This window comes from Neolamprologus brichardi, chromosome 11 (genome assembly GCF_056152115.1).
Source record: "Neolamprologus brichardi isolate AB-2024 chromosome 11, ASM5615211v1, whole genome shotgun sequence".
In the NCBI taxonomy this organism is placed as follows: Eukaryota; Metazoa; Chordata; class Actinopteri; order Cichliformes; family Cichlidae; genus Neolamprologus; species Neolamprologus brichardi.
This window is the reverse complement of record NC_142114.1, coordinates 5308047-5335062: the sequence shown is the minus strand read 5'-3', so window position 1 is coordinate 5335062 and position 27016 is coordinate 5308047. Positions and strand designations below refer to the sequence as shown.

The 27016-nt window shown below is 37.2% G+C and overlaps 1 protein-coding gene and 1 pseudogene across 1 annotated transcript; both read right to left on the bottom strand.

Moving 5' to 3' along the window:
• Nucleotides 1-1498: 1498 nt before the first annotated feature.
• On the bottom strand, nucleotides 1499-20510 carry LOC148100445 (uncharacterized). The gene is given in 45 exon segments (XM_087847902.1): nucleotides 1499-1670; nucleotides 3419-3701; nucleotides 3807-3952; nucleotides 4176-4458; nucleotides 4563-4708; nucleotides 4932-5214; nucleotides 5319-5464; nucleotides 5688-6221; nucleotides 6445-6727; nucleotides 6805-6977; nucleotides 7218-7500; nucleotides 7605-7750; nucleotides 7974-8256; nucleotides 8361-8506; nucleotides 8730-9066; nucleotides 9069-9262; nucleotides 9500-9782; nucleotides 9887-10032; nucleotides 10256-10538; nucleotides 10643-10788; nucleotides 11012-11292; nucleotides 11337-11544; nucleotides 11782-12315; nucleotides 12539-12821; nucleotides 12926-13071; nucleotides 13311-13591; nucleotides 13675-13843; nucleotides 14067-14349; nucleotides 14454-14599; nucleotides 14823-15105; nucleotides 15210-15355; nucleotides 15592-15874; nucleotides 15979-16124; nucleotides 16362-16644; nucleotides 16749-16894; nucleotides 17131-17413; nucleotides 17455-17663; nucleotides 17887-18169; nucleotides 18274-18419; nucleotides 18663-18993; nucleotides 18996-19195; nucleotides 19419-19742; nucleotides 19781-19951; nucleotides 20175-20457; nucleotides 20507-20510. Coding segments are annotated over 45 exon segments (10548 nt in total).
• A 428-nt stretch (nucleotides 20511-20938) lies between these two features.
• Nucleotides 20939-26775, bottom strand: LOC148100444 (uncharacterized; annotated as a pseudogene).
• Between the last annotated feature and the right edge of the window lie 241 nt (nucleotides 26776-27016).

The following is a 27016-nucleotide window of genomic DNA, read 5'->3' as shown; positions in this document are numbered from 1 at the left end:
TGTAGAGGAGGAGTCTGAATTTGAGTTCTGATTTAGTCTGCCAGATATCTGGACAATTTACCAATTCACCAACCAAAATCGATTTGAGCATGAGTAACTCGATATTGATTCATTAAAATCCTGCATCAATTTTTAAATATTAAATTGGTCTGTCTGTCTGTCTGTCTGTGCTGAAGACATGCAGCTTGTGGGGATAGGTTAATTGGATAATACAAATTGTCACTAGGTGTGAATGTGCGAATGGATGTGAGTGCGAATGGTTGTCTGTCCCTGTGTGTTAGCCCTGCGACAGACTGGCGACCTGTCCAGGGTGTACCCTGCCTCTCGCCCTATGACAGCTGGGATAGGCTCCAGCGCCCCCCGCGACCCTGAAAAGGATAAGCGGATGGAAGGATGGATAGATATATATGTGTGTGTGTGTGTGTGTGTGTGTGTATATGTATATATAGACAATGTTGTAAGTTCTATATCCAGGCAAATACCACTGCATGTAAGTTCAGCTTCTGTTCAGTTCCATTTAAAGTGGCTTTGCTTAAAGCAATGGTTCTCAAACTTTTCTCAATGAGTACCACCTCATAAAATATGTGGCTCTTGAAGTACCACCCTCATAACTGACATTAAAGTACAGTAGTATAGGCCTATTTAACTCCACATACATTTTACAGGAGACAATTTTATTTCTTATATGAATGTTATATATTTCAACTGTCATAAACAGGATGTGACAAATGATAATGATAACAACTGTACTGGATTAAAACATCCACTCTTTGTACATTAATGCTTTGTAATTTGTTCTATTTAATCTGAACAAGCACCTAAAAAACAGTCAGTGATCACTGTTGGCCTCTCTTGGTTGAGAACCACTGGCTTAAAACGTATTGCAAAGAACTATATACTGCTTCCTTGTGGTCATCTTACAAGCAATGCAGCATGCAGAAGCTGCATGTTGCATATAATGAGGCAATGAGAATCCTGCGTGGGATACCTAGAGGGGTAGTGCCAGTCAGATGTTTGTACCTGTGGGTATTTGGACTTTTAACAAAGTTAATGTTCACTTTTAGGGAACGACAGAATGGTGGTTCTCTAAGGATTGATTGATTGACTGATGGGTAGAGCAAAGGATTCTAACCTTTCAACTATGTCTCTGCAACTGAAACGAATGACTCTTCAAACGTGTGCTTCACCAATATTTATTTGGAGTTTAAACATGTGCACGGAAAAGAAAAAGAAAGTGTAATATGTTTTGTAAAATATTACATGTGATACAACAGATAAAGGCAAAATTTATTTATGAGGTAATATATGAATGGAAGCATTCAGTAAAAAGTGATTGATCAGAATAGAATTTCCCTGCAGTGGGTCGTGAACAGTAGGGGGTATAAAAAAGAGTCAGTAAAAAGTTGCAAAAAACTTGAACTAAATGACCCTTATTGTCACACACCTACTTTAAAAGTTAAGGAATACTACAAGACTAAATAATTTTGTTTAGACGCATCTACACTCTAGATTCATTGTAAGAATCGAGTTGTGTACCATCAACTTCCACCTCACAAAGTGTCAGGTATTCTGTTCTCCAAGGAATAACAATGTTTATGTAGCGACCTTCCATTCCATTGCATGCAAAGGTTTGTGATGCCCCAGCAGCGATGGATGAGATTACAGCACATCTGAAAACAAATGACAAGAAAAAAGATTAACAAGTAACATAAGACTAATGTAAAACAAAAAATTGTATACATGTCCCTCTCAGATAGTTAAGATGCTGTTCGAAATTGTATGGTGGACTTAACTCTAAAAAAGGAGGTAGAAGTAGAATTTAAAAAAAAAACATAATTAATAATTGCCACATATATGACTGTTATGACAAAGTTTCAATCAAGTATAAGATAAATAGCTCATTTACCTGGGATTCACATTGCCATTGTCATTAAGTGAATTTCCAATGCGGATCTCAGCTCCATTGATCCTCTCAGGGCAACAGTCTTGTCTGTTGGTGATAGTCACAGTGTTGATTTTATATGGCTTCAAAAGGTCAAGTCTCCACCATGGATTCAAGTTGTTGTTTGTACAGGCACAGGATCCCTGGTTTAATTTGCTGGCACGATTCCAATCAATGGCATTTTCGGGTTTGGCATTCCCATACGTTGAAGACTGAACCACTTGTCCAAGTCTGGCAACATTCGTCTCTGAAAAGTTGCAAATATTAGCAATAATATGATAAGAAGAACTCCAAAAACCATAATGTATTCATTAAACGTGGAACACACAAGAAGAATTGGACAAGATTTACCTGAAAGTGTACCATCAACTTCCACCTCACAAAGTGTCAGGTATTCTGTTCTCCCAGGAATAACGATGTTTATGTAGCGACCTACCATTCCATTGCATGCAAAGGTTTGTGATGCCCCAGCAGCGATAGATGAGATTACAGCACATCTGAAAACAAATGACAACAAGTAACATAAGATTAATCTAAAGTAAAAGTTTGTATAAATGTCAATTTCAGATAATTAAGGTGCTGCTCTATATTGCCTGATGAACTTAACTCTAAAAAAAGAGGTAGAAGTAGAAATCTTTTACAAACAAAAATAATGATTGCCACATATATGACGGTTATGAAAAAACTTTGAATCAAGTATAAGATAAATAGCTCATTTACCTGGGATTCACATTGCCATTGTCATTAAGTGAATTTCCAATGCGGATCTCAGCTCCATTGATCCTCTCAGGGCAACAGTCTTGTCTGTTGGTGATAGTCACAGTGTTGATTTTATATGTCTTCAAAAGGTCAAGTCTCCACCATGGATTCAAGTTGTTTTTTGTACAGGCACAGGATCCCTGGTTGAAGTTGCTGGCACGATTCCCATCAATGGCATTTTCTGGTTTGGCATTCCCATAAGTTGAAGACTGAGCCACTTGTCCAAGTCTGGCAACATTAGTCTCTGAAAAGTTGCAAATATTAGCAATAATATGATAAGAAAAACTCCAAAACCCATTATGTGTTCATTAAACGTGGAACACACAAGAAGAATTGGACAAGATTTACCTGAAAGTGTACCATCAACTTCCACCTCACAAAGTGTCAGGTATTCTGTTCTCCCAGGAATAACGATGTTTATGTAGCGACCTACCATTCCATTGCATGCAAAGGTTTGTGATGCCCCAGCAGCGATAGATGAGATTACAGCACATCTGAAAACAAATGACAACAAGTAACATAAGATTAATCTAAAATAAAAGTTTGTATAAATGTCAATTTCAGATAATTAAGGTGCTGCTCTATATTGCCTGATGAACTTAACTCTAAAAAAAGAGGTAGAAGTAGAAATCTTTTACAAACAAAATTAATGATTGCCACATATATGACGGTTATGAAAAAACTTTGAATCAAGTATAAGATAAATAGCTCATTTACCTGGGATTCACATTGCCATTGTCATTAAGTGAATTTCCAATGCGGATCTCAGCTCCATTGATCCTCTCAGGGCAACAGTCTTGTCTGTTGGTGATAGTAACAGTGTTGATTTTATATGTCTTCAAAAGGTCAAGTCTCCACCATGGATTCAAGTTGTTTTTTGTACAGGCACAGGATCCCTGGTTGAAGTTGCTGGCACGATTCCCATCAATGGCATTTTCTGGTTTGGCATTCCCATAAGTTGAAGACTGAGCCACTTGTCCAAGTCTGGCAACATTAGTCTCTGAAAAGTTGCAAATATTGGCAATAATATGATAAGAAATACTCCAAAAACCCATTATGTGTTCATTAAACGTGGAACACACGAGAAGAATTGGACAAGATTTACCTGAAAGTGTACCATCAACTTCCACCTCACAAAGTGTCAGGTATTCTGTTCTCCCAGGAATAACGATGTTTATGTAGCGACCTTCCATTCCATTGCATGCAAAGGTTTGTGATGCCCCAGCAGCGATAGATGAGATTACAGCACATCTGAAAACAAATGACAACAAGTAACATAAGATTAATCTAAAATAAAAGTTTGTATAAATGTCAATTTCAGATAATTAAGGTGCTGCTCTATATTGCCTGATGAACTTAACTCTAAAAAAAGAGGTAGAAGTAGAAATCTTTTACAAACAAAAATAATGATTGCCACATATATGACGGTTATGAAAAAACTTTGAATCAAGTATAAGATAAATAGCTCATTTACCTGGGATTCACATTGCCATTGTCATTAAGTGAATTTCCAATGCGGATCTCAGCTCCATTGATCCTCTCAGGGCAACAGTCTTGTCTGTTGGTGATAGTCACAGTGTTGATTTTATATGTCTTCAAAAGGTCAAGTCTCCACCATGGATTCAAGTTGTTTTTTGTACAGGCACAGGATCCCTGGTTGAAGTTGCTGGCACGATTCCCATCAATGGCATTTTCTGGTTTGGCATTCCCATAAGTTGAAGACTGAGCCACTTGTCCAAGTCTGGCAACATTAGTCTCTGAAAAGTTGCAAATATTAGCAATAATATGATAAGAAAAACTCCAAAACCCATTATGTGTTCATTAAACGTGGAACACACAAGAAGAATTGGACAAGATTTACCTGAAAGTGTACCATCAACTTCCACCTCACAAAGTGTCAGGTATTCTGTTCTCCCAGGAATAACGATGTTTATGTAGCGACCTACCATTCCATTGCATGCAAAGGTTTGTGATGCCCCAGCAGCGATAGATGAGATTACAGCACATCTGAAAACAAATGACAACAAGTAACATAAGATTAATCTAAAATAAAAGTTTGTATAAATGTCAATTTCAGATAATTAAGGTGCTGCTCTATATTGCCTGATGAACTTAACTCTAAAAAAAGAGGTAGAAGTAGAAATCTTTTACAAACAAAATTAATGATTGCCACATATATGACGGTTATGAAAAAACTTTGAATCAAGTATAAGATAAATAGCTCATTTACCTGGGATTCACATTGCCATTGTCATTAAGTGAATTTCCAATGCGGATCTCAGCTCCATTGATCCTCTCAGGGCAACAGTCTTGTCTGTTGGTGATAGTAACAGTGTTGATTTTATATGTCTTCAAAAGGTCAAGTCTCCACCATGGATTCAAGTTGTTTTTTGTACAGGCACAGGATCCCTGGTTGAAGTTGCTGGCACGATTCCCATCAATGGCATTTTCTGGTTTGGCATTCCCATAAGTTGAAGACTGAGCCACTTGTCCAAGTCTGGCAACATTAGTCTCTGAAAAGTTGCAAATATTAGCAATAATATGATAAGAAAAACTCCAAAACCCATTATGTGTTCATTAAACGTGGAACACACGAGAAGAATTGGACAAGATTTACCTGAAAGTGTACCATCAACTTCCACCTCACAAAGTGTCAGGTATTCTGTTCTCCCAGGAATAACGATGTTTATGTAGCGACCTACCATTCCATTGCATGCAAAGGTTTGTGATGCCCCAGCAGCGATAGATGAGATTACAGCACATCTGAAAACAAATGACAACAAGTAACATAAGATTAATCTAAAATAAAAGTTTGTATAAATGTCAATTTCAGATAATTAAGGTGCTGCTCTATATTGCCTGATGAACTTAACTCTAAAAAAAGAGGTAGAAGTAGAAATCTTTTACAAACAAAATTAATGATTGCCACATATATGACGGTTATGAAAAAACTTTGAATCAAGTATAAGATAAATAGCTCATTTACCTGGGATTCACATTGCCATTGTCATTAAGTGAATTTCCAATGCGGATCTCAGCTCCATTGATCCTCTCAGGGCAACAGTCTTGTCTGTTGGTGATAGTAACAGTGTTGATTTTATATGTCTTCAAAAGGTCAAGTCTCCACCATGGATTCAAGTTGTTTTTTGTACAGGCACAGGATCCCTGGTTGAAGTTGCTGGCACGATTCCCATCAATGGCATTTTCTGGTTTGGCATTCCCATAAGTTGAAGACTGAGCCACTTGTCCAAGTCTGGCAACATTAGTCTCTGAAAAGTTGCAAATATTGGCAATAATATGATAAGAAATACTCCAAAAACCCATTATGTGTTCATTAAACGTGGAACACACGAGAAGAATTGGACAAGATTTACCTGAAAGTGTACCATCAACTTCCACCTCACAAAGTGTCAGGTATTCTGTTCTCCCAGGAATAACGATGTTTATGTAGCGACCTTCCATTCCATTGCATGCAAAGGTTTGTGATGCCCCAGCAGCGATAGATGAGATTACAGCACATCTGAAAACAAATGACAACAAGTAACATAAGATTAATCTAAAATAAAAGTTTGTATAAATGTCAATTTCAGATAATTAAGGTGCTGCTCTATATTGCCTGATGAACTTAACTCTAAAAAAAGAGGTAGAAGTAGAAATCTTTTACAAACAAAAATAATGATTGCCACATATATGACGGTTATGAAAAAACTTTGAATCAAGTATAAGATAAATAGCTCATTTACCTGGGATTCACATTGCCATTGTCATTAAGTGAATTTCCAATGCGGATCTCAGCTCCATTGATCCTCTCAGGGCAACAGTCTTGTCTGTTGGTGATAGTCACAGTGTTGATTTTATATGTCTTCAAAAGGTCAAGTCTCCACCATGGATTCAAGTTGTTTTTTGTACAGGCACAGGATCCCTGGTTGAAGTTGCTGGCACGATTCCCATCAATGGCATTTTCTGGTTTGGCATTCCCATAAGTTGAAGACTGAGCCACTTGTCCAAGTCTGGCAACATTAGTCTCTGAAAAGTTGCAAATATTAGCAATAATATGATAAGAAAAACTCCAAAACCCATTATGTGTTCATTAAACGTGGAACACACGAGAAGAATTGGACAAGATTTACCTGAAAGTGTACCATCAACTTCCACCTCACAAAGTGTCAGGTATTCTGTTCTTCCAGGAATAACGATGTTTATGTAGCGACCTTCCATTCCATTGCATGCAAAGGTTTGTGATGCCCCAGCAGCGATAGATGAGATTACAGCACATCTGAAAACAAATGACAAGAAAAAAGATTAACAAGTAACATAAGACTAATGTAAAACAAAAATTTGTCTAAATGTCCCTCTCAGAAAGTTAAGATGCTGCTCGAAATTGTATGGTGGACTTAACTCTAAAAAAGGAGGTAGAAGTAGATTTTTAAAAAAAAAAACCCATAATTAATGATTGCCACATATATGACTGTTATGACAAAGTTTCAATCAAGTATAAGATAAATAGCTCTTTTACCTGGGATTCACATTGCCATTGTCATTAAGTGAATTTCCAATGCGGATCTCAGCTCCATTGATCCTCTCAGGGCAACAGTCTTGTCTGTTGGTGATAGTCACAGAGTTGATTTTATATGTCTTCAAAAGGTCAAGTCTCCACCATGGATTCAAGTCATAGTTTGTATGGGCACAGGATCCCTGGTTGAAGTTGCTGGCACGATTCCCATCAATGGCATTTTCGTGTTTGGCATTCCCATACGTTGAAGACTGAGCCACTTGTCCAAGTCTGGCAACATTAGTCTCTGAAAAGTTGCAAATATTAGCAATAATATGATAAGAAGAACTCCAAAAACCATAATGTATTCATTAAACGTGGAACACACAAGAAGAATTGGACAAGATTTACCTGAAAGTGTACCATCAACTTCCACCTCACAAAGTGTCAGGTATTCTGTTCTTCCAGGAATAACGACGTTTATGTAGCGACCTTCCATTCCATTGCATGCAAAGGTTTGTGATGCCCCAGCAGCGATAGATGAGATTACAGCACATCTGAAAACAAATGACAACAAGTAACATAAGATTAATCTAAAATAAAAGTTTGTATAAATGTCAATTTCAGATAATTAAGGTGCTGCTCTATATTGCCTGATGAACTTAACTCTAAAAAAAGAGGTAGAAGTAGAAATCTTTTACAAACAAAATTAATGATTGCCACATATATGACGGTTATGAAAAAACTTTGAATCAAGTATAAGATAAATAGCTCATTTACCTGGGATTCACATTGCCATTGTCATTAAGTGAATTTCCAATGCGGATCTCAGCTCCATTGATCCTCTCAGGGCAACAGTCTTGTCTGTTGGTGATAGTAACAGTGTTGATTTTATATGTCTTCAAAAGGTCAAGTCTCCACCATGGATTCAAGTTGTTTTTTGTACAGGCACAGGATCCCTGGTTGAAGTTGCTGGCACGATTCCCATCAATGGCATTTTCGGGTTTGGCATTCCCATACGTTGAAGACTGAGCCACTTGTCCAAGTCTGGCAACATTAGTTTCTGAAAAGTTGCAAATATTAGCAATAATATGATAAGAAGAACTCCAAAAACCATAATGTATTCATTAAACGTGGAACACACAAGAAGAATTGGACAAGATTTACCTGAAAGTGTACCATCAACTTCCACCTCACAAAGTGTCAGGTATTCTGTTCTTCCAGGAATAACGACGTTTATGTAGCGACCTTCCATTCCATTGCATGCAAAGGTTTGTGATGCCCCAGCAGCGATAGATGAGATTACAGCACATCTGAAAACAAATGACAACAAGTAACATAAGATTAATCTAAAATAAAAGTTTGTATAAATGTCAATTTCAGATAATTAAGGTGCTGCTCTATATTGCCTGATGAACTTAACTCTAAAAAAAGAGGTAGAAGTAGAAATCTTTTACAAACAAAATTAATGATTGCCACATATATGACGGTTATGAAAAAACTTTGAATCAAGTATAAGATAAATAGCTCATTTACCTGGGATTCACATTGCCATTGTCATTAAGTGAATTTCCAATGCGGATCTCAGCTCCATTGATCCTCTCAGGGCAACAGTCTTGTCTGTTGGTGATAGTAACAGTGTTGATTTTATATGTCTTCAAAAGGTCAAGTCTCCACCATGGATTCAAGTTGTCGTTTGTATGGGCACAGGATCCCTGGTTGAAGTTGCTGGCACGATTCCCATCAATGGCATTTTCGGGTTTGGCATTCCCATACGTTGAAGACTGAGCCACTTGTCCAAGTCTGGCAACATTATTCTCTGAAAAGTTGCAAATATTAACAATAATATGATAAGAAGAACTCCAAAACCCATTATGTGTTCATTTAACCCAGAACACACGAGAAGAATTGGACAAGATTTACCTGAAAGTGTACCATCAACTTCCACCTCACAAAGTGTCAGGTATTCTGTTCTTCCAGGAATAACGATGTTTATGTAGCGACCTTCCATTCCATTGCATGCAAAGGTTTGTGATGCCCCAGCAGCGATAGATGAGATTACAGCACATCTGAAAACAAATGACAAGAAAAAAGATTAACAAGTAACATAAGACTAATGTAAAACAAAAATTTGTCTAAATGTCCCTCTCAGAAAGTTAAGATGCTGCTCGAAATTGTATGGTGGACTTAACTCTAAAAAAGGAGGTAGAAGTAGATTTTTAAAAAAAATATATAATTAATGATTGCCACATATATGACTGTTATGACAAAGTTTCAATCAAGTATAAGATAAATAGCTCATTTACCTGGGATTCACATTGCCATTGTCATTAAGTGAATTTCCAATGCGGATCTCAGCTCCATTGATCCTCTCAGGGCAACAGTCTTGTCTGTTGGTGATAGTCACAGAGTTGATTTTATATGTCTTCAAAAGGTCAACTCTCCACCATGGATTCAAGTCATAGTTTGTATGGGCACAGGATCCCTGGTTGAAGTTGCTGGCACGATTCCCATCAATGGCATTTTCTGGTTTGGCATTCCCATACGTTGAAGACTGAGCCACTTGTCCAAGTCTGGCAACATTAGTCTCTGAAAAGTTGCAAATATTAGCAATAATATGATAAGAAGAACTCCAAAAACCATAATGTATTCATTAAACGTGGAACACACAAGAAGAATTGGACAAGATTTACCTGAAAGTGTACCATCAACTTCCACCTCACAAAGTGTCAGGTATTCTGTTCTTCCAGGAATAACGACGTTTATGTAGCGACCTTCCATTCCATTGCATGCAAAGGTTTGTGATGCCCCAGCAGCGATAGATGAGATTACAGCACATCTGAAAACAAATGACAACAAGTAACATAAGATTAATCTAAAATAAAAGTTTGTATAAATGTCAATTTCAGATAATTAAGGTGCTGCTCTATATTGCCTGATGAACTTAACTCTAAAAAAAGAGGTAGAAGTAGAAATCTTTTACAAACAAAATTAATGATTGCCACATATATGACGGTTATGAAAAAACTTTGAATCAAGTATAAGATAAATAGCTCATTTACCTGGGATTCACATTGCCATTGTCATTAAGTGAATTTCCAATGCGGATCTCAGCTCCATTGATCCTCTCAGGGCAACAGTCTTGTCTGTTGGTGATAGTAACAGTGTTGATTTTATATGTCTTCAAAAGGTCAAGTCTCCACCATGGATTCAAGTTGTTTTTTGTACAGGCACAGGATCCCTGGTTGAAGTTGCTGGCACGATTCCCATCAATGGCATTTTCGGGTTTGGCATTCCCATACGTTGAAGACTGAGCCACTTGTCCAAGTCTGGCAACATTAGTCTCTGAAAAGTTGCAAATATTAGCAATAATATGATAAGAAGAACTCCAAAAACCATAATGTATTCATTAAACGTGGAACACACAAGAAGAATTGGACAAGATTTACCTGAAAGTGTACCATCAACTTCCACCTCACAAAGTGTCAGGTATTCTGTTCTTCCAGGAATAACGACGTTTATGTAGCGACCTTCCATTCCATTGCATGCAAAGGTTTGTGATGCCCCAGCAGCGATAGATGAGATTACAGCACATCTGAAAACAAATGACAACAAGTAACATAAGATTAATCTAAAATAAAAGTTTGTATAAATGTCAATTTCAGATAATTAAGGTGCTGCTCTATATTGCCTGATGAACTTAACTCTAAAAAAAGAGGTAGAAGTAGAAATCTTTTACAAACAAAATTAATGATTGCCACATATATGACGGTTATGAAAAAACTTTGAATCAAGTATAAGATCAATAGCTCATTTACCTGGGATTCACATTGCCATTGTCATTAAGTGAATTTCCAATGCGGATCTCAGCTCCATTGATCCTCTCAGGGCAACAGTCTTGTCTGTTGGTGATAGTAACAGTGTTGATTTTATATGTCTTCAAAAGGTCAAGTCTCCACCATGGATTCAAGTTGTCGTTTGTATGGGCACAGGATCCCTGGTTGAAGTTGCTGGCACGATTCCCATCAATGGCATTTTCGGGTTTGGCATTCCCATACGTTGAAGACTGAGCCACTTGTCCAAGTCTGGCAACATTATTCTCTGAAAAGTTGCAAATATTAACAATAATATGATAAGAAGAACTCCAAAACCCATTATGTGTTCATTTAACCCAGAACACACGAGAAGAATTGGACAAGATTTACCTGAAAGTGTACCATCAACTTCCACCTCACAAAGTGTCAGGTATTCTGTTCTTCCAGGAATAACGATGTTTATGTAGCGACCTTCCATTCCATTGCATGCAAAGGTTTGTGATGCCCCAGCAGCGATAGATGAGATTACAGCACATCTGAAAACAAATGACAAGAAAAAAGATTAACAAGTAACATAAGACTAATGTAAAACAAAAATTTGTCTAAATGTCCCTCTCAGAAAGTTAAGATGCTGCTCGAAATTGTATCGTGGACTTAACTCTAAAAAAGAAGGTAGAAGTAGAATTTTAAAAAAAATATATAATTAATGATTGCCACATATATGACTGTTATGACAAAGTTTCAATCAAGTATAAGATAAATAGCTCATTTACCTGGGATTCGCATTGCCATTGTCATTAAGTGAATTTCCAATGCGGATCTCAGCTCCATTGATCCTCTCAGGGCAACAGTCTTGTCTGTTGGTGATAGTCACAGTGTTGATTTTATATGTCTTCAAAAGGTCAACTCTCCACCATGGATTCAAGTTGCTGTTTGTATGGGCACAGGATCCCTGGTTGAAGTTGCTGGCACGATTCCCATCAATGGCATTTTGGGGTTTGGCATTCCCATACGTTGAAGACTGAGCCACTTGTCCAAGTCTGGCAACATTAGTCTCTGAAAAGTTGCAAATATTGGCAATAATATGATAAGAAATACTCCAAAAACCCATTATGTGTTCATTAAACGTGGAACACACGAGAAGAATTGGACAAGATTTACCTGAAAGTGTACCATCAACTTCCACCTCACAAAGTGTCAGGTATTCTGTTCTCCCAGGAATAACGATGTTTATGTAGCGACCTTCCATTCCATTGCATGCAAAGGTTTGTGATGCCCCAGCAGCGATAGATGAGATTACAGCACATCTGAAAACAAATGACAACAAGTAACATAAGATTAATCTAAAATAAAAGTTTGTATAAATGTCAATTTCAGATAATTAAGGTGCTGCTCTATATTGCCTGATGAACTTAACTCTAAAAAAAGAGGTAGAAGTAGAAATCTTTTACAAACAAAAATAATGATTGCCACATATATGACGGTTATGAAAAAACTTTGAATCAAGTATAAGATCAATAGCTCATTTACCTGGGATTCACATTGCCATTGTCATTAAGTGAATTTCCAATGCGGATCTCAGCTCCATTGATCCTCTCAGGGCAACAGTCTTGTCTGTTGGTGATAGTAACAGTGTTGATTTTATATGTCTTCAAAAGGTCAAGTCTCCACCATGGATTCAAGTTGTTTTTTGTACAGGCACAGGATCCCTGGTTGAAGTTGCTGGCACGATTCCCATCAATGGCATTTTCTGGTTTGGCATTCCCATAAGTTGAAGACTGAGCCACTTGTCCAAGTCTGGCAACATTAGTCTCTGAAAAGTTGCAAATATTAGCAATAATATGATAAGAAAAACTCCAAAACCCATTATGTGTTCATTAAACGTGGAACACACGAGAAGAATTGGACAAGATTTACCTGAAAGTGTACCATCAACTTCCACCTCACAAAGTGTCAGGTATTCTGTTCTTCCAGGAATAACGATGTTTATGTAGCGACCTTCCATTCCATTGCATGCAAAGGTTTGTGATGCCCCAGCAGCGATAGATGAGATTACAGCACATCTGAAAACAAATGACAAGAAAAAAGATTAACAAGTAACATAAGACTAATGTAAAACAAAAATTTGTCTAAATGTCCCTCTCAGAAAGTTAAGATGCTGCTCGAAATTGTATGGTGGACTTAACTCTAAAAAAGGAGGTAGAAGTAGATTTTTAAAAAAAAAAAACATAATTAATGATTGCCACATATATGACTGTTATGACAAAGTTTCAATCAAGTATAAGATAAATAGCTCATTTACCTGGGATTCACATTGCCATTGTCATTAAGTGAATTTCCAATGCGGATCTCAGCTCCATTGATCCTCTCAGGGCAACAGTCTTGTCTGTTGGTGATAGTCACAGAGTTGATTTTATATGTCTTCAAAAGGTCAAGTCTCCACCATGGATTCAAGTCATAGTTTGTATGGGCACAGGATTCCTGGTTGAAGTTGCTGGCACGATTCCCATCAATGGCATTTTCGGGTTTGGCATTCCCATACGTTGAAGACTGAGCCACTTGTCCAAGTCTGGCAACATTAGTCTCTGAAAAGTTGCAAATATTAGCAATAATATGATAAGAAGAACTCCAAAAACCATAATGTATTCATTAAACGTGGAACACACAAGAAGAATTGGACAAGATTTACCTGAAAGTGTACCATCAACTTCCACCTCACAAAGTGTCAGGTATTCTGTTCTTCCAGGAATAACGATGTTTATGTAGCGACCTTCCATTCCATTGCATGCAAAGGTTTGTGATGCCCCAGCAGCGATAGATGAGATTACAGCACATCTGAAAACAAATGACAACAAGTAACATAAGATTAATCTAAAATAAAAGTTTGTATAAATGTCAATTTCAGATAATTAAGGTGCTGCTCTATATTGCCTGATGAACTTAACTCTAAAAAAAGAGGTAGAAGTAGAAATCTTTTACAAACAAAAATAATGATTGCCACATATATGACGGTTATGAAAAAACTTTGAATCAAGTATAAGATCAATAGCTCATTTACCTGGGATTCACATTGCCATTGTCATTAAGTGAATTTCCAATGCGGATCTCAGCTCCATTGATCCTCTCAGGGCAACAGTCTTGTCTGTTGGTGATAGTAACAGTGTTGATTTTATATGTCTTCAAAAGGTCAAGTCTCCACCATGGATTCAAGTTGTTTTTTGTACAGGCACAGGATCCCTGGTTGAAGTTGCTGGCACGATTCCCATCAATGGCATTTTCGGGTTTGGCATTCCCATACGTTGAAGACTGAGCCACTTGTCCAAGTCTGGCAACATTAGTCTCTGAAAAGTTGCAAATATTAGCAATAATATGATAAGAAGAACTCCAAAAACCATAATGTATTCATTAAACGTGGAACACACAAGAAGAATTGGACAAGATTTACCTGAAAGTGTACCATCAACTTCCACCTCACAAAGTGTCAGGTATTCTGTTCTTCCAGGAATAACGACGTTTATGTAGCGACCTTCCATTCCATTGCATGCAAAGGTTTGTGATGCCCCAGCAGCGATAGATGAGATTACAGCACATCTGAAAACAAATGACAACAAGTAACATAAGATTAATCTAAAATAAAAGTTTGTATAAATGTCAATTTCAGATAATTAAGGTGCTGCTCTATATTGCCTGATGAACTTAACTCTAAAAAAAGAGGTAGAAGTAGAAATCTTTTACAAACAAAATTAATGATTGCCACATATATGACGGTTATGAAAAAACTTTGAATCAAGTATAAGATAAATAGCTCATTTACCTGGGATTCACATTGCCATTGTCATTAAGTGAATTTCCAATGCGGATCTCAGCTCCATTGATCCTCTCAGGGCAACAGTCTTGTCTGTTGGTGATAGTAACAGTGTTGATTTTATATGTCTTCAAAAGGTCAAGTCTCCACCATGGATTCAAGTTGTCGTTTGTATGGGCACAGGATCCCTGGTTGAAGTTGCTGGCACGATTCCCATCAATGGCATTTTCGGGTTTGGCATTCCCATACGTTGAAGACTGAGCCACTTGTCCAAGTCTGGCAACATTATTCTCTGAAAAGTTGCAAATATTAACAATAATATGATAAGAAGAACTCCAAAACCCATTATGTGTTCATTTAACCCAGAACACACGAGAAGAATTGGACAAGATTTACCTGAAAGTGTACCATCAACTTCCACCTCACAGAGTGTCAGGTATTCTGTTCTTCCAGGAATAACGATGTTTATGTAGCGACCTTCCATTCCATTGCATGCAAAGGTTTGTGATGCCCCAGCAGCGATAGATGAGATTACAGCACATCTGAAAACAAATGACAAGGAAAAAGATTAACAAGTAACATAAGACTAATGTAAAACAAAAATTTGTCTAAATGTCCCTCTCAGAAATTTAAGATGCTGCTCGAAATTGTATCGTGGACTTAACTCTAAAAAAGGAGGTAGAAGTAGAATTTTTAAAAAAAACATAATCAATGATTGCCACATATATGACTGTTATGACAAAGTTTCAATCAAGTATAAGATAAATAGCTCATTTACCTGGGATTCACATTGCCATTGTCATTAAGTGAATTTCCAATGCGGATCTCAGCTCCATTGATCCTCTCAGGGCAACAGTCTTGTCTGTTGGTGATCGTCACAGTGTTGATTTTATATGTCTTCAAAAGGTCAAGTCTCCACCATGGATTCAAGTTGTTTTTTGTACAGGCACAGGATCCCTGGTTGAAGTTGCTGGCACGATTCCCATCAATGGCATTTTCTGGTTTGGCATTCCCATAAGTTGAAGACTGAGCCACTTGTCCAAGTCTGGCAACATTAGTCTCTGAAAAGTTGCAAATATTAACAATAATATGATAAGAAGAACTCCAAAACCCATTATGTGTTCATTTAACCCAGAACACACGAGAAGAATTGGACAAGATTTACCTGAAAGTGTACCATCAACTTCCACCTCACAAAGTGTCAGGTATTCTGTTCTCCCAGGAATAACGATGTTTATGTAGCGACCTTCCATTCCATTGCATGCAAAGGTTTGTGATGCCCCAGCAGCGATAGATGAGATTATAGCACAACTAAAACAAAATGACAAGGAAAAAGATTTACAAGTAACATAAGACTAATGTGAAACAAAAATTTGTATAAATCTCCCTCTCAGAAATTTAAGATGCTGCTCGAAATTGTATTGTGGACTTAACTCTAAAAAAGGAGGTAGAAGTAGAATTTTTAAAAAAAACATAATCAATGATTGCCACATATATGACTGTTATGAAAAAACTTTGAATCAAGTATAAGATAAATAGCTCATTTACCTGGGATTCACATTGCCATTGTCATTAAGTGAATTTCCAATGCGGATCTCAGCTCCATTGATCCTCTCAGGGCAACAGTCTTGTCTGTTGGTGATCGTCACAGTGTTGATTTTATATGTCTTCAAAAGGTCAAGTCTCCACCATGGATTCAAGTTGTTTTTTGTACAGGCACAGGATCCCTGGTTGAAGTTGCTGGCACGATTCCCATCAATGGCATTTTCTGGTTTGGCATTCCCATAAGTTGAAGACTGAGCCACTTGTCCAAGTCTGGCAACATTAGTCTCTGAAAAGTTGCAAATATTAGCAATAATATGATAAGAAAAACTCCAAAACCCATTATGTGTTCATTAAACGTGGAACACACGAGAAGAATTGGACAAGATTTACCTGAAAGTGTACCATCAACTTCCACCTCACAAAGTGTCAGGTATTCTGTTCTTCCAGGAATAACGATGTTTATGTAGCGACCTTCCATTCCATTGCATGCAAAGGTTTGTGATGCCCCAGCAGCGATAGATGAGATTACAGCACATCTGAAAACAAATGACAAGAAAAAAGATTAACAAGTAACATAAGACTAATGTAAAAAAAAAATTTGTCTAAATGTCCCTCTCAGAAAGTTAAGATGCTGCTCGAAATTGTATGGTGGACTTAACTCTAAAAAAGGAGGTAGAAGTAGAATTTTTAAAAAAAACATAATTAATGATTGCCACATATATGACTGTTATGACAAAGTTTCAATCAAGTATAAGATAAATAGCTCATTTACCTGGGATTCGCATTGCCATTGTCAATAAGTGAATTTCCAATGCAGATCTCAGCTCCATTGATCCTCTCAGGGCAACAGTCTTGTCTGTTGGTGATAGTCACAGAGTTGATTTTATATGTCTTCAAAAGGTCAAGTCTCCACCATGGATTCAAGTCATAGTTTGTATGGGCACAGGATTCCTGGTTGAAGTTGCTGGCACGATTCCCATCAATGGCATTTTCGGGTTTGGCATTCCCATACGTTGAAGACTGAGCCACTTGTCCAAGTCTGGCAACATTCGTCTCTGAAAAGTTGTAAATATTAACAATAATATGATAAGAAGACTTCCAAAAATCATTTTGTATTCATTAAACGTGGAACACACAAGAAGAATTGGACAAGATTTACCTGAAAGTGTACCATCAACTTCCACCTCACAAAGTGTCAGGTATTCTGTTCTCCCAGGAATAACGATGTTTATGTAGCGACCTTCCATTCCATTGCATGCAAAGGTTTGTGATGCCCCAGCAGCGATAGATGAGATTACAGCACATCTGAAAACAAATGACAACAAGTAACATAAAATTAATCTAAAATAAAAGTTTGTATAAATGTCAATTTCAGATAATTAAGGTGCTGCTCTTAATTGCCTGATGAACTTAACTCTAAAAAAGGAGGTAGAAGTAGAATTTAAAAAAAAAACATAATTAATGATTGCCACATATATGACTGTTATGACAAAGTTTCAATCAAGTATAAGATAAATAGCTCATTTACCTGGGATTCGCATTGCCATTGTCATTAAGTGAATTTCCAATGCGGATCTCAGCTCCATTGATCCTCTCAGGGCAACAGTCTTGTCTGTTGGTGATAGTCACAGTGTTGATTTTATATGTCTTCAAAAGGTCAAGTCTCCACCATGGATTCAAGTTGTTGTTTGTACAGGCACAGGATTCCTGGTTGAAGTTTCTGGCACGATTCCCATCAATGGCATTTTCGGGTTTGGCATTCCCATACGTTGAAGACTGAGCCACTTGTCCAAGTTTGGCAACATTAGTCTCTGAAAAGTTGCAAATATTAGCAATAATATGATAAGAAAAACTCCAAAACCCATTATGTGTTCATTAAACGTGGAACACACGAGAAGAATTGGACAAGATTTACCTGAAAGTGTACCATCAACTTCCACCTCACAAAGTGTCAGGTATTCTGTTCTCCCAGGAATAACGATGTTTATGTAGCGACCTTCCATTCCATTGCATGCAAAGGTTTGTGATGCCCCAGCAGCGATAGATGAGATTACAGCACATCTGAAAACAAATGACAAGAAAAAAAATTAACAAGTAACATAAGACTAATGTAAAACAAAAATTTGTCTAAATGTCCCTCTCAGAAAGTTAAGATGCTGCTCGAAATTGTATGGTGGACTTAACTCTAAAAAAGGAGGTAGAAGTAGATTTTTTTTTTAAAAAAAAAAACATAATTAATGATTGCCACATATATGACTGTTATGACAAAGTTTCAATCAAGTATAAGATAAATAGCTCATTTACCTGGGATTCACATTGCCATTGTCATTAAGTGAATTTCCAATGCAGATCTCAGCTCCATTGATCCTCTCAGGGCAACAGTCTTGTCTGTTGGTGATAGTCACATAGTTGATTTTATATGTCTTCAAAAGGTCAAGTCTCCACCATGGATTCAAGTCATAGTTTGTATGGGCACAGGATTCCTGGTTGAAGTTGCTGGCACGATTCCCATCAATGGCATTTTCAGGTTTGGCATTCCCATACGTTGAAGACTGAGCCACTTGTCCAAGTCTGGCAACATTCGTCTCTGAAAAGTTGTAAATATTAACAATAATATGATAAGAAGACTTCCAAAAATCATTTTGTATTCATTAAACGTGGAACACACGAGAAGAATTGGACAAGATTTACCTGAAAGTGTACCATCAACTTCCACCTCACAAAGTGTCAGGTATTCTGTTCTTCCAGGAATAACGATGTTTATGTAACGACCTTCCATTCCATTGCATGCAAAGGTTTGTGATGCCCCAGCAGCGATAGATGAGATTACAGCACATCTGAAAACAAATGACAACAAGTAACATAAAATTAATCTAAAATAAAAGTTTGTATAAATGTCAATTTCAGATAATTAAGGTGCTGCTCTATATTGCCTGATGAACTTAACTCTAAAAAAGGAGGTAGAAGTAGAATTTTTAAAAAAAACATAATTAATGATTGCCACATATATGACTGTTATGACAAAGTTTCAATCAAGTATAAGATAAATAGCTCATTTACCTGGGATTCACATTGCCATTGTCATTAAGTGAATTTCCAATGCAGATCTCAGCTCCATTGATCCTCTCAGGGCAACAGTCTTGTCTGTTGGTGATAGTCACAGAGTTGATTTTATATGTCTTCAAAAGGTCAAGTCTCCACCATGGATTCAAGTCATAGTTTGTACAGGCACAGGATTCCTGGTTGAAGTTGCTGGCACGATTGCCATCAATGGCATTTTCTGGTTTGGCATTCCCATACGTTGAAGACTGAGCCACTTGTCCAAGTCTGGCAACATTAGTCTCTGAAAAGTTGTAAATATTAGCATTAATATGATAAGAAGAACTCCAAAAACCATAATGTATTCATTAAACGTGGAACACACAAGAAGAATTGGACAAGATTTACCTGAAAGTGTACCATCAACTTCCACCTCACAAAGTGTCAGGTATTCTGTTCTTCCAGGAATAACGATGTTTATGTAGCGACCTTCCATTCCATTGCATGCAAAGGTTTGTGATGCCCCAGCAGCGATAGATGAGATTACAGCACATCTGAAAACAAATGACAACAAGTAACATAAGATTAATCTAAAATAAAAGTTTGTATAAATGTCAATTTCAGATAATTAAGGTGCTGCTCTATATTGCCTGATGAACTTAACTCTAAAAAAAGAGGTAGAAGTAGAAATCTTTTACAAACAAAATTAATGATTGCCACATATATGACGGTTATGAAAAAACTTTGAATCAAGTATAAGATAAATAGCTCATTTACCTGGGATTCACATTGCCATTGTCATTAAGTGAATTTCCAATGCGGATCTCAGCTCCATTGATCCTCTCAGGGCAACAGTCTTGTCTGTTGGTGATAGTCACAGTGTTGATTTTATATGTCTTCAAAAGGTCAAGTCTCCACCATGGATTCAAGTTGTTTTTTGTACAGGCACAGGATTCCTGGTTGAAGTTGCTGGCACGATTCCCATCAATGGCATTTTCGGGTTTGGCATTCCCATACGTTGAAGACTGACTCACTTGTCCAAGTCTGGCAACATTAGTCTCTGAAAAGTTGCAAATATAGCAATAATATGATAAGAAAAACTCCAAAACCCATTATGTGTTCATTTAACCCAGAACACACGAGAAGAATTGGACAAGATTTACCTGAAAGTGTACCATCAACTTCCACCTCACAAAGTGTCAGGTATTCTGTTCTCCCAGGAATAACGATGTTTATGTAGCGACCTTCCATTCCATTGCATGCAAAGGTTTGTGATGCCCCAGCAGCGATAGATGAGATTATAGCACAACTAAAACCAAATGACAAGGAAAAAGATTTACAAGTAACATAAGACTAATGTGAAACAAAAATTTGTATAAATGTCCGTCTCAGAAATTTAAGATGCTGCTCAAAATTGTATCGTGGACTTAACTCTAAAAAAGGAGGTAGAAGTAGAATTTTTAAAAAAAACATAATTAATGATTGCCACATATATGACTGTTATGACAAAGTTTCAATCAAGTATAAGATAAATAGCTCATTTACCTGGGATTCGCATTGCCATTGTCATTAAGTGAATTTCCAATGCGGATCTCAGCTCCATTGATCCTCTCAGGGCAACAGTCTTGTCTGTTGGTGATAGTCACAGTGTTGATTTTATATGTCTTCAAAAGGTCAAGTCTCCACCATGGATTCAAGTTGTTGTTTGTACAGGCACAGGATTCCTGGTTGAAGTTGCTGGCACGATTCCCATCAATGGCATTTTCGGGTTTGGCATTCCCATACGTTGAAGACTGAGCCACTTGTCCAAGTCTGGCAACATTAGTCTCTGAAAAGTTGTAAATATTAGCAATAATATGATAAGAAGAACTCCAAAAACCATAATGTATTCATTAAACGTGAAACACACGAGAAGAATTGGACAAGATTTACCTGAAAGTGTACCATCAACTTCCACCTCACAAAGTGTCAGGTATTCTGTTCTTCCAGGAATAACGATGTTTATGTAGCGACCTTCCATTCCATTGCATGCAAAGGTTTGTGATGCCCCAGCAGCGATAGATGAGATTACAGCACATCTGAAAACAAATGACAAGAAAAAAGATTAAAAGGTAACATAAGACTAATGTAAGACAAAAATTTGTCTAAATGTCCCTATCAGAAATTTAAGATGCTGCTCGAAAATTTATGGTGGACTTAACTCTAAAAAAGGAGGTAGAAGTAGAATTTTTAAAAAAAACATAATTAATGATTGCCACATATATGACTGTTATGACAAAGTTTCAATCAAGTATAAGATAAATAGCTCATTTACCTGGGATTCACATTGCCATTGTCATTAAGTGAATTTCCAATGCGGATCTCAGCTCCATTGATCCTCTCAGGGCAACAGTCTTGTCTGTTGGTGATAGTCACAGTGTTGATTTTATATGTCTTCAAAAGGTCAAGTCTCCACCATGGATTCAAGTTGTTGTTTGTACGGGCACAGGATTCCTGGTTGAAGTTGCTGGCACGATTCCCATCAATGGCATTTTCGGGTTTGGCATTCCCATACGTTGAAGACTGAGCCACTTGTCCAAGTCTGGCAACATTAGTCTCTGAAAAGTTGTAAATATTAGCAATAATATGATAAGAAGAACTCCAAAAAACATAATGTATTCATTAAACGTGGAACACACAAGAAGAATTGGACAAGATTTACCTGAAAGTGTACCATCAACTTCCACCTCACAAAGTGTCAGGTATTCTGTTCTTCCAGGAATAACGATGTTTATGTAGCGACCTTCCATTCCATTGCATGCAAAGGTTTGTGATGCCCCAGCAGCGATAGATGAGATTACAGCACATCTGAAAACAAATGACAACAAGTAACATGAGATTAATCTAAAATAAAAGTTTGTATAAATGTCATTTTCAGATAATCAAGGTGCTGCTCTTAATTGCCTGATGAACTTAACTCTAAAAAAAGAGGTAGAAGTAGAATTTTAAAAAAAAACATAATTAATGATTGCCACATATATGACAGTTATGAAAAAATTTGAATCAAGTATAAGATAAATAGCTCATTTACCTGGGATTCACATTGCCATTGTCATTAAGTGAATTTCCAATGCGGATCTCAGCTCCATTGATCCTCTCAGGGCAACAGTCTTGTCTGTTGGTGATAGTCACAGTGTTGATTTTATATGTCTTCAAAAGGTCAAGTCTCCACCATGGATTCAAGTTGTTGTTTGTACAGGCACAGGATCCCTGGTTGAAGTTGCTGGCACGATTCCCATCAATGGCATTTTCGGGTTTGGCATTCCCATACGTTGAAGACTGAGCCACTTGTCCAAGTCTGGCAACATTATTCTCTGAAAAGTTGCAAATATTAGCAATAATATGATAAGAAAAACTCCAAAACCCATTATGTGTTCATTTAACCCAGAACACACGAGAAGAATTGGACAAGATTTACCTGAAAGTGTACCATCAACTTCCACCTCACAAAGTGTCAGGTATTCTGTTCTTCCAGGAATAACGATGTTTATGTAGCGACCTTCCATTCCATTGCATGCAAAGGTTTGTGATGCCCCAGCAGCGATAGATGAGATTACAGCACATCTGAAAACAAATGACAAGAAAAAAGATTAACAAGTAACATAAGACTAATGTGAAACAAAAATTTGTCTAAATGTCCCTCTCAGAAAGTTAAGATGCTGCTCGAAAATTTATGGTGGACTTAACTCTAAAAAAGGAGGTAGAAGTAGAATTTTAAAAAAAAACATAATCAATGATTGCCACATATATGACTGTTATGACAAAGTTTCAATCAAGTATAAGATAAATAGCTCATTTACCTGGGATTCACATTGCCATTGTCATTAAGTGAATTTCCAATGCGGATCTCAGCTCCATTGATCCTCTCAGGGCAACAGTCTTGTCTGTTGGTGATAGTCACAGTGTTGATTTTATATGTCTTCAAAAGGTCAAGTCTCCACCATGGATTCAAGTTGTTGTTTGTACAGGCACAGGATCCCTGGTTGAAGTTGCTGGCACGATTCCCATCAATGGCATTTTCGGGTTTGGCATTCCCATACGTTGAAGACTGACTCACTTGTCCTAGTCTGGCAACATTAGTCTCTGAAAAGTTGCAAATATTAGCAATAATATGATAAGAAAAACTCCAAAACCCATTATGTGTTCATTTAACCCAGAACACACGAGAAGAATTGGACAAGATTTACCTGAAAGTGTACCATCAACTTCCACCTCACAAAGTGTCAGGTATTCTGTTCTTCCAGGAATAACGATGTTTATGTAGCGACCTTCCATTCCATTGCATGCAAAGGTTTGTGATGCCCCAGCAGCGATAGATGAGATTATAGCACAACTAAAACCAAATGACAAGGAAAAAGATTTAAAAGTAACATAAGACTAATGTGAAACAAAAATTTGTATAAATGTCCCTCTCAGAAATTTAAGATGCTGCTCGAAATTGTATCGTGGACTTAACTCTAAAAAAGGAGGTAGAAGTAGAATTTAAAAAAAAAAACATAATTAATGATTGCCACATATATGACTGTTATGACAAAGTTTCAATCAAGTATAAGATAAATAGCTCATTTACCTGGGATTCGCATTGCCATTGTCATTAAGTGAATTTCCAATGCGGATCTCAGCTCCATTGATCCTCTCAGGGCAACAGTCTTGTCTGTTGGTGATAGTCACAGAGTTGATTTTATATGTCTTCAAAAGGTCAAGTCTCCACCATGGATTCAAGTTGTTGTTTGTATGGGCACAGGATTCCTGGTTGAAGTTGCTGGCACGATTCCCATCAATGGCATTTTCGGGTTTGGCATTCCCATACGTTGAAGACTGAGCCACTTGTCCAAGTCTGGCAACATTATTCTCTGAAAAGTTGCAAATATTAGCAATAATATGATAAGAAAAACTCCAAAACCCATTATGTGTTCATTTAACCCAGAACACACGAGAAGAATTGGACAAGATTTACCTGAAAGTGTACCATCAACTTCCACCTCACAAAGTGTCAGGTATTCTGTTCTTCCAGGAATAACGATGTTTATGTAGCGACCTTCCATTCCATTGCATGCAAAGGTTTGTGATGCCCCAGCAGCGATAGATGAGATTACAGCACATCTGAAAACAAATGACAAGAAAAAAGATTAACAAGTAACATAAGACTAATGTGAAACAAAAATTTGTCTAAATGTCCCTCTCAGAAAGTTAAGATGCTGCTCGAAAATTTATGGTGGACTTAACTCTAAAAAAGGAGGTAGAAGTAGAATTTTAAAAAAAAACATAATCAATGATTGCCACATATATGACTGTTATGACAAAGTTTCAATCAAGTATAAGATAAATAGCTCATTTACCTGGGATTCACATTGCCATTGTCATTAAGTGAATTTCCAATGCGGATCTCAGCTCCATTGATCCTCTCAGGGCAACAGTCTTGTCTGTTGGTGATAGTCACAGTGTTGATTTTATATGTCTTCAAAAGGTCAAGTCTCCACCATGGATTCAAGTTGTTGTTTGTACAGGCACAGGATCCCTGGTTGAAGTTGCTGGCACGATTCCCATCAATGGCATTTTCGGGTTTGGCATTCCCATACGTTGAAGACTGACTCACTTGTCCTAGTCTGGCAACATTAGTCTCTGAAAAGTTGCAAATATTAGCAATAATATGATAAGAAAAACTCCAAAACCCATTATGTGTTCATTTAACCCAGAACACACGAGAAGAATTGGACAAGATTTACCTGAAAGTGTACCATCAACTTCCACCTCACAAAGTGTCAGGTATTCTGTTCTTCCAGGAATAACGATGTTTATGTAGCGACCTTCCATTCCATTGCATGCAAAGGTTTGTGATGCCCCAGCAGCGATAGATGAGATTATAGCACAACTAAAACCAAATGACAAGGAAAAAGATTTAAAAGTAACATAAGACTAATGTGAAACAAAAATTTGTATAAATGTCCCTCTCAGAAATTTAAGATGCTGCTCGAAATTGTATCGTGGACTTAACTCTAAAAAAGGAGGTAGAAGTAGAATTTAAAAAAAAAAACATAATTAATGATTGCCACATATATGACTGTTATGACAAAGTTTCAATCAAGTATAAGATAAATAGCTCATTTACCTGGGATTCGCATTGCCATTGTCATTAAGTGAATTTCCAATGCGGATCTCAGCTCCATTGATCCTCTCAGGGCAACAGTCTTGTCTGTTGGTGATAGTCACAGAGTTGATTTTATATGTCTTCAAAAGGTCAAGTCTCCACCATGGATTCAAGTTGTTGTTTGTATGGGCACAGGATTCCTGGTTGAAGTTGCTGGCACGATTCCCATCAATGGCATTTTCGGGTTTGGCATTCCCATACGTTGAAGACTGAGCCACTTGTCCAAGTCTGGCAACATTCGTCTCTGAAAAGTTGTAAATATTAACAATAATATGATAAGAAGAACTCCAAAATCCATGTTGTATTCATTAAACGTGGAACACACAAGAAGAATTGGTCAAGATTTACCTGAAAGTGTACCATCAACTTCCACCTCACAAAGTGTCAGGTATTCTGTTCTCCCAGGAATAACGATGTTTATGTAGCGACCTTCCATTCCATTGCATGCAAAGGTTTGTGATGCCCCAGCAGCGATAGATGAGATTACAGCACATCTGAAAACAAATGACAACAAGTAACATAAGATTCATCTAAAATAAAAGTTTGTATAAATGTCATTTTCAGATAATCAAGGTGCTGCTCTTAATTGCCTGATGAACTTAACTCTAAAAAAAGAGGTAGAAGTAGAAATCTTTTACAAACAAAATTAATGATTGCCAAATATATGATGGTTATGAAAAAATTTGAATCAAGTATAAGATAAATAGCTCATTTACCTGGGATTCACATTGCCATTGTCATTAAGTGAATTTCCAATGCGGATCTCAGCTCCATTGATCCTCTCAGGGCAACAGTCTTGTCTGTTGGTGATAGTCACAGTGTTGATTTTATATGTCTTCAAAAGGTCAAGTCTCCACCATGGATTCAAGTTGTTGTTTGTACAGGCACAGGATCCCTGGTTGAAGTTGCTGGCACGATTCCCATCAATGGCATTTTCGGGTTTGGCATTCCCATACGTTGAAGACTGACTCACTTGTCCTAGTCTGGCAACATTAGTCTCTGAAAAGTTGCAAATATTAGCAATAATATGATAAGAAAAACTCCAAAACCCATTATGTGTTCATTTAACCCAGAACACACGAGAAGAATTGGACAAGATTTACCTGAAAGTGTACCATCAACTTCCACCTCACAAAGTGTCAGGTATTCTGTTCTCCCAGGAATAACGATGTTTATGTAGCGACCTTCCATTCCATTGCATGCAAAGGTTTGTGATGCCCCAGCAGCGATAGATGAGATTACAGCACATCTGAAAACAAATGACAAGAAAAAAGATTAACAAGTAACATAAGACTAATGTAAAACAAAAATTTGTCTAAATGTCCCTCTCAGAAAGTTAAGATGCTGCTCGAAATTGTATGGTGGACTTAACTCTAAAAAAGGAGGTAGAAGTAGATTTTTTTAAAAAAAAAAAAAACATAATTAATGATTG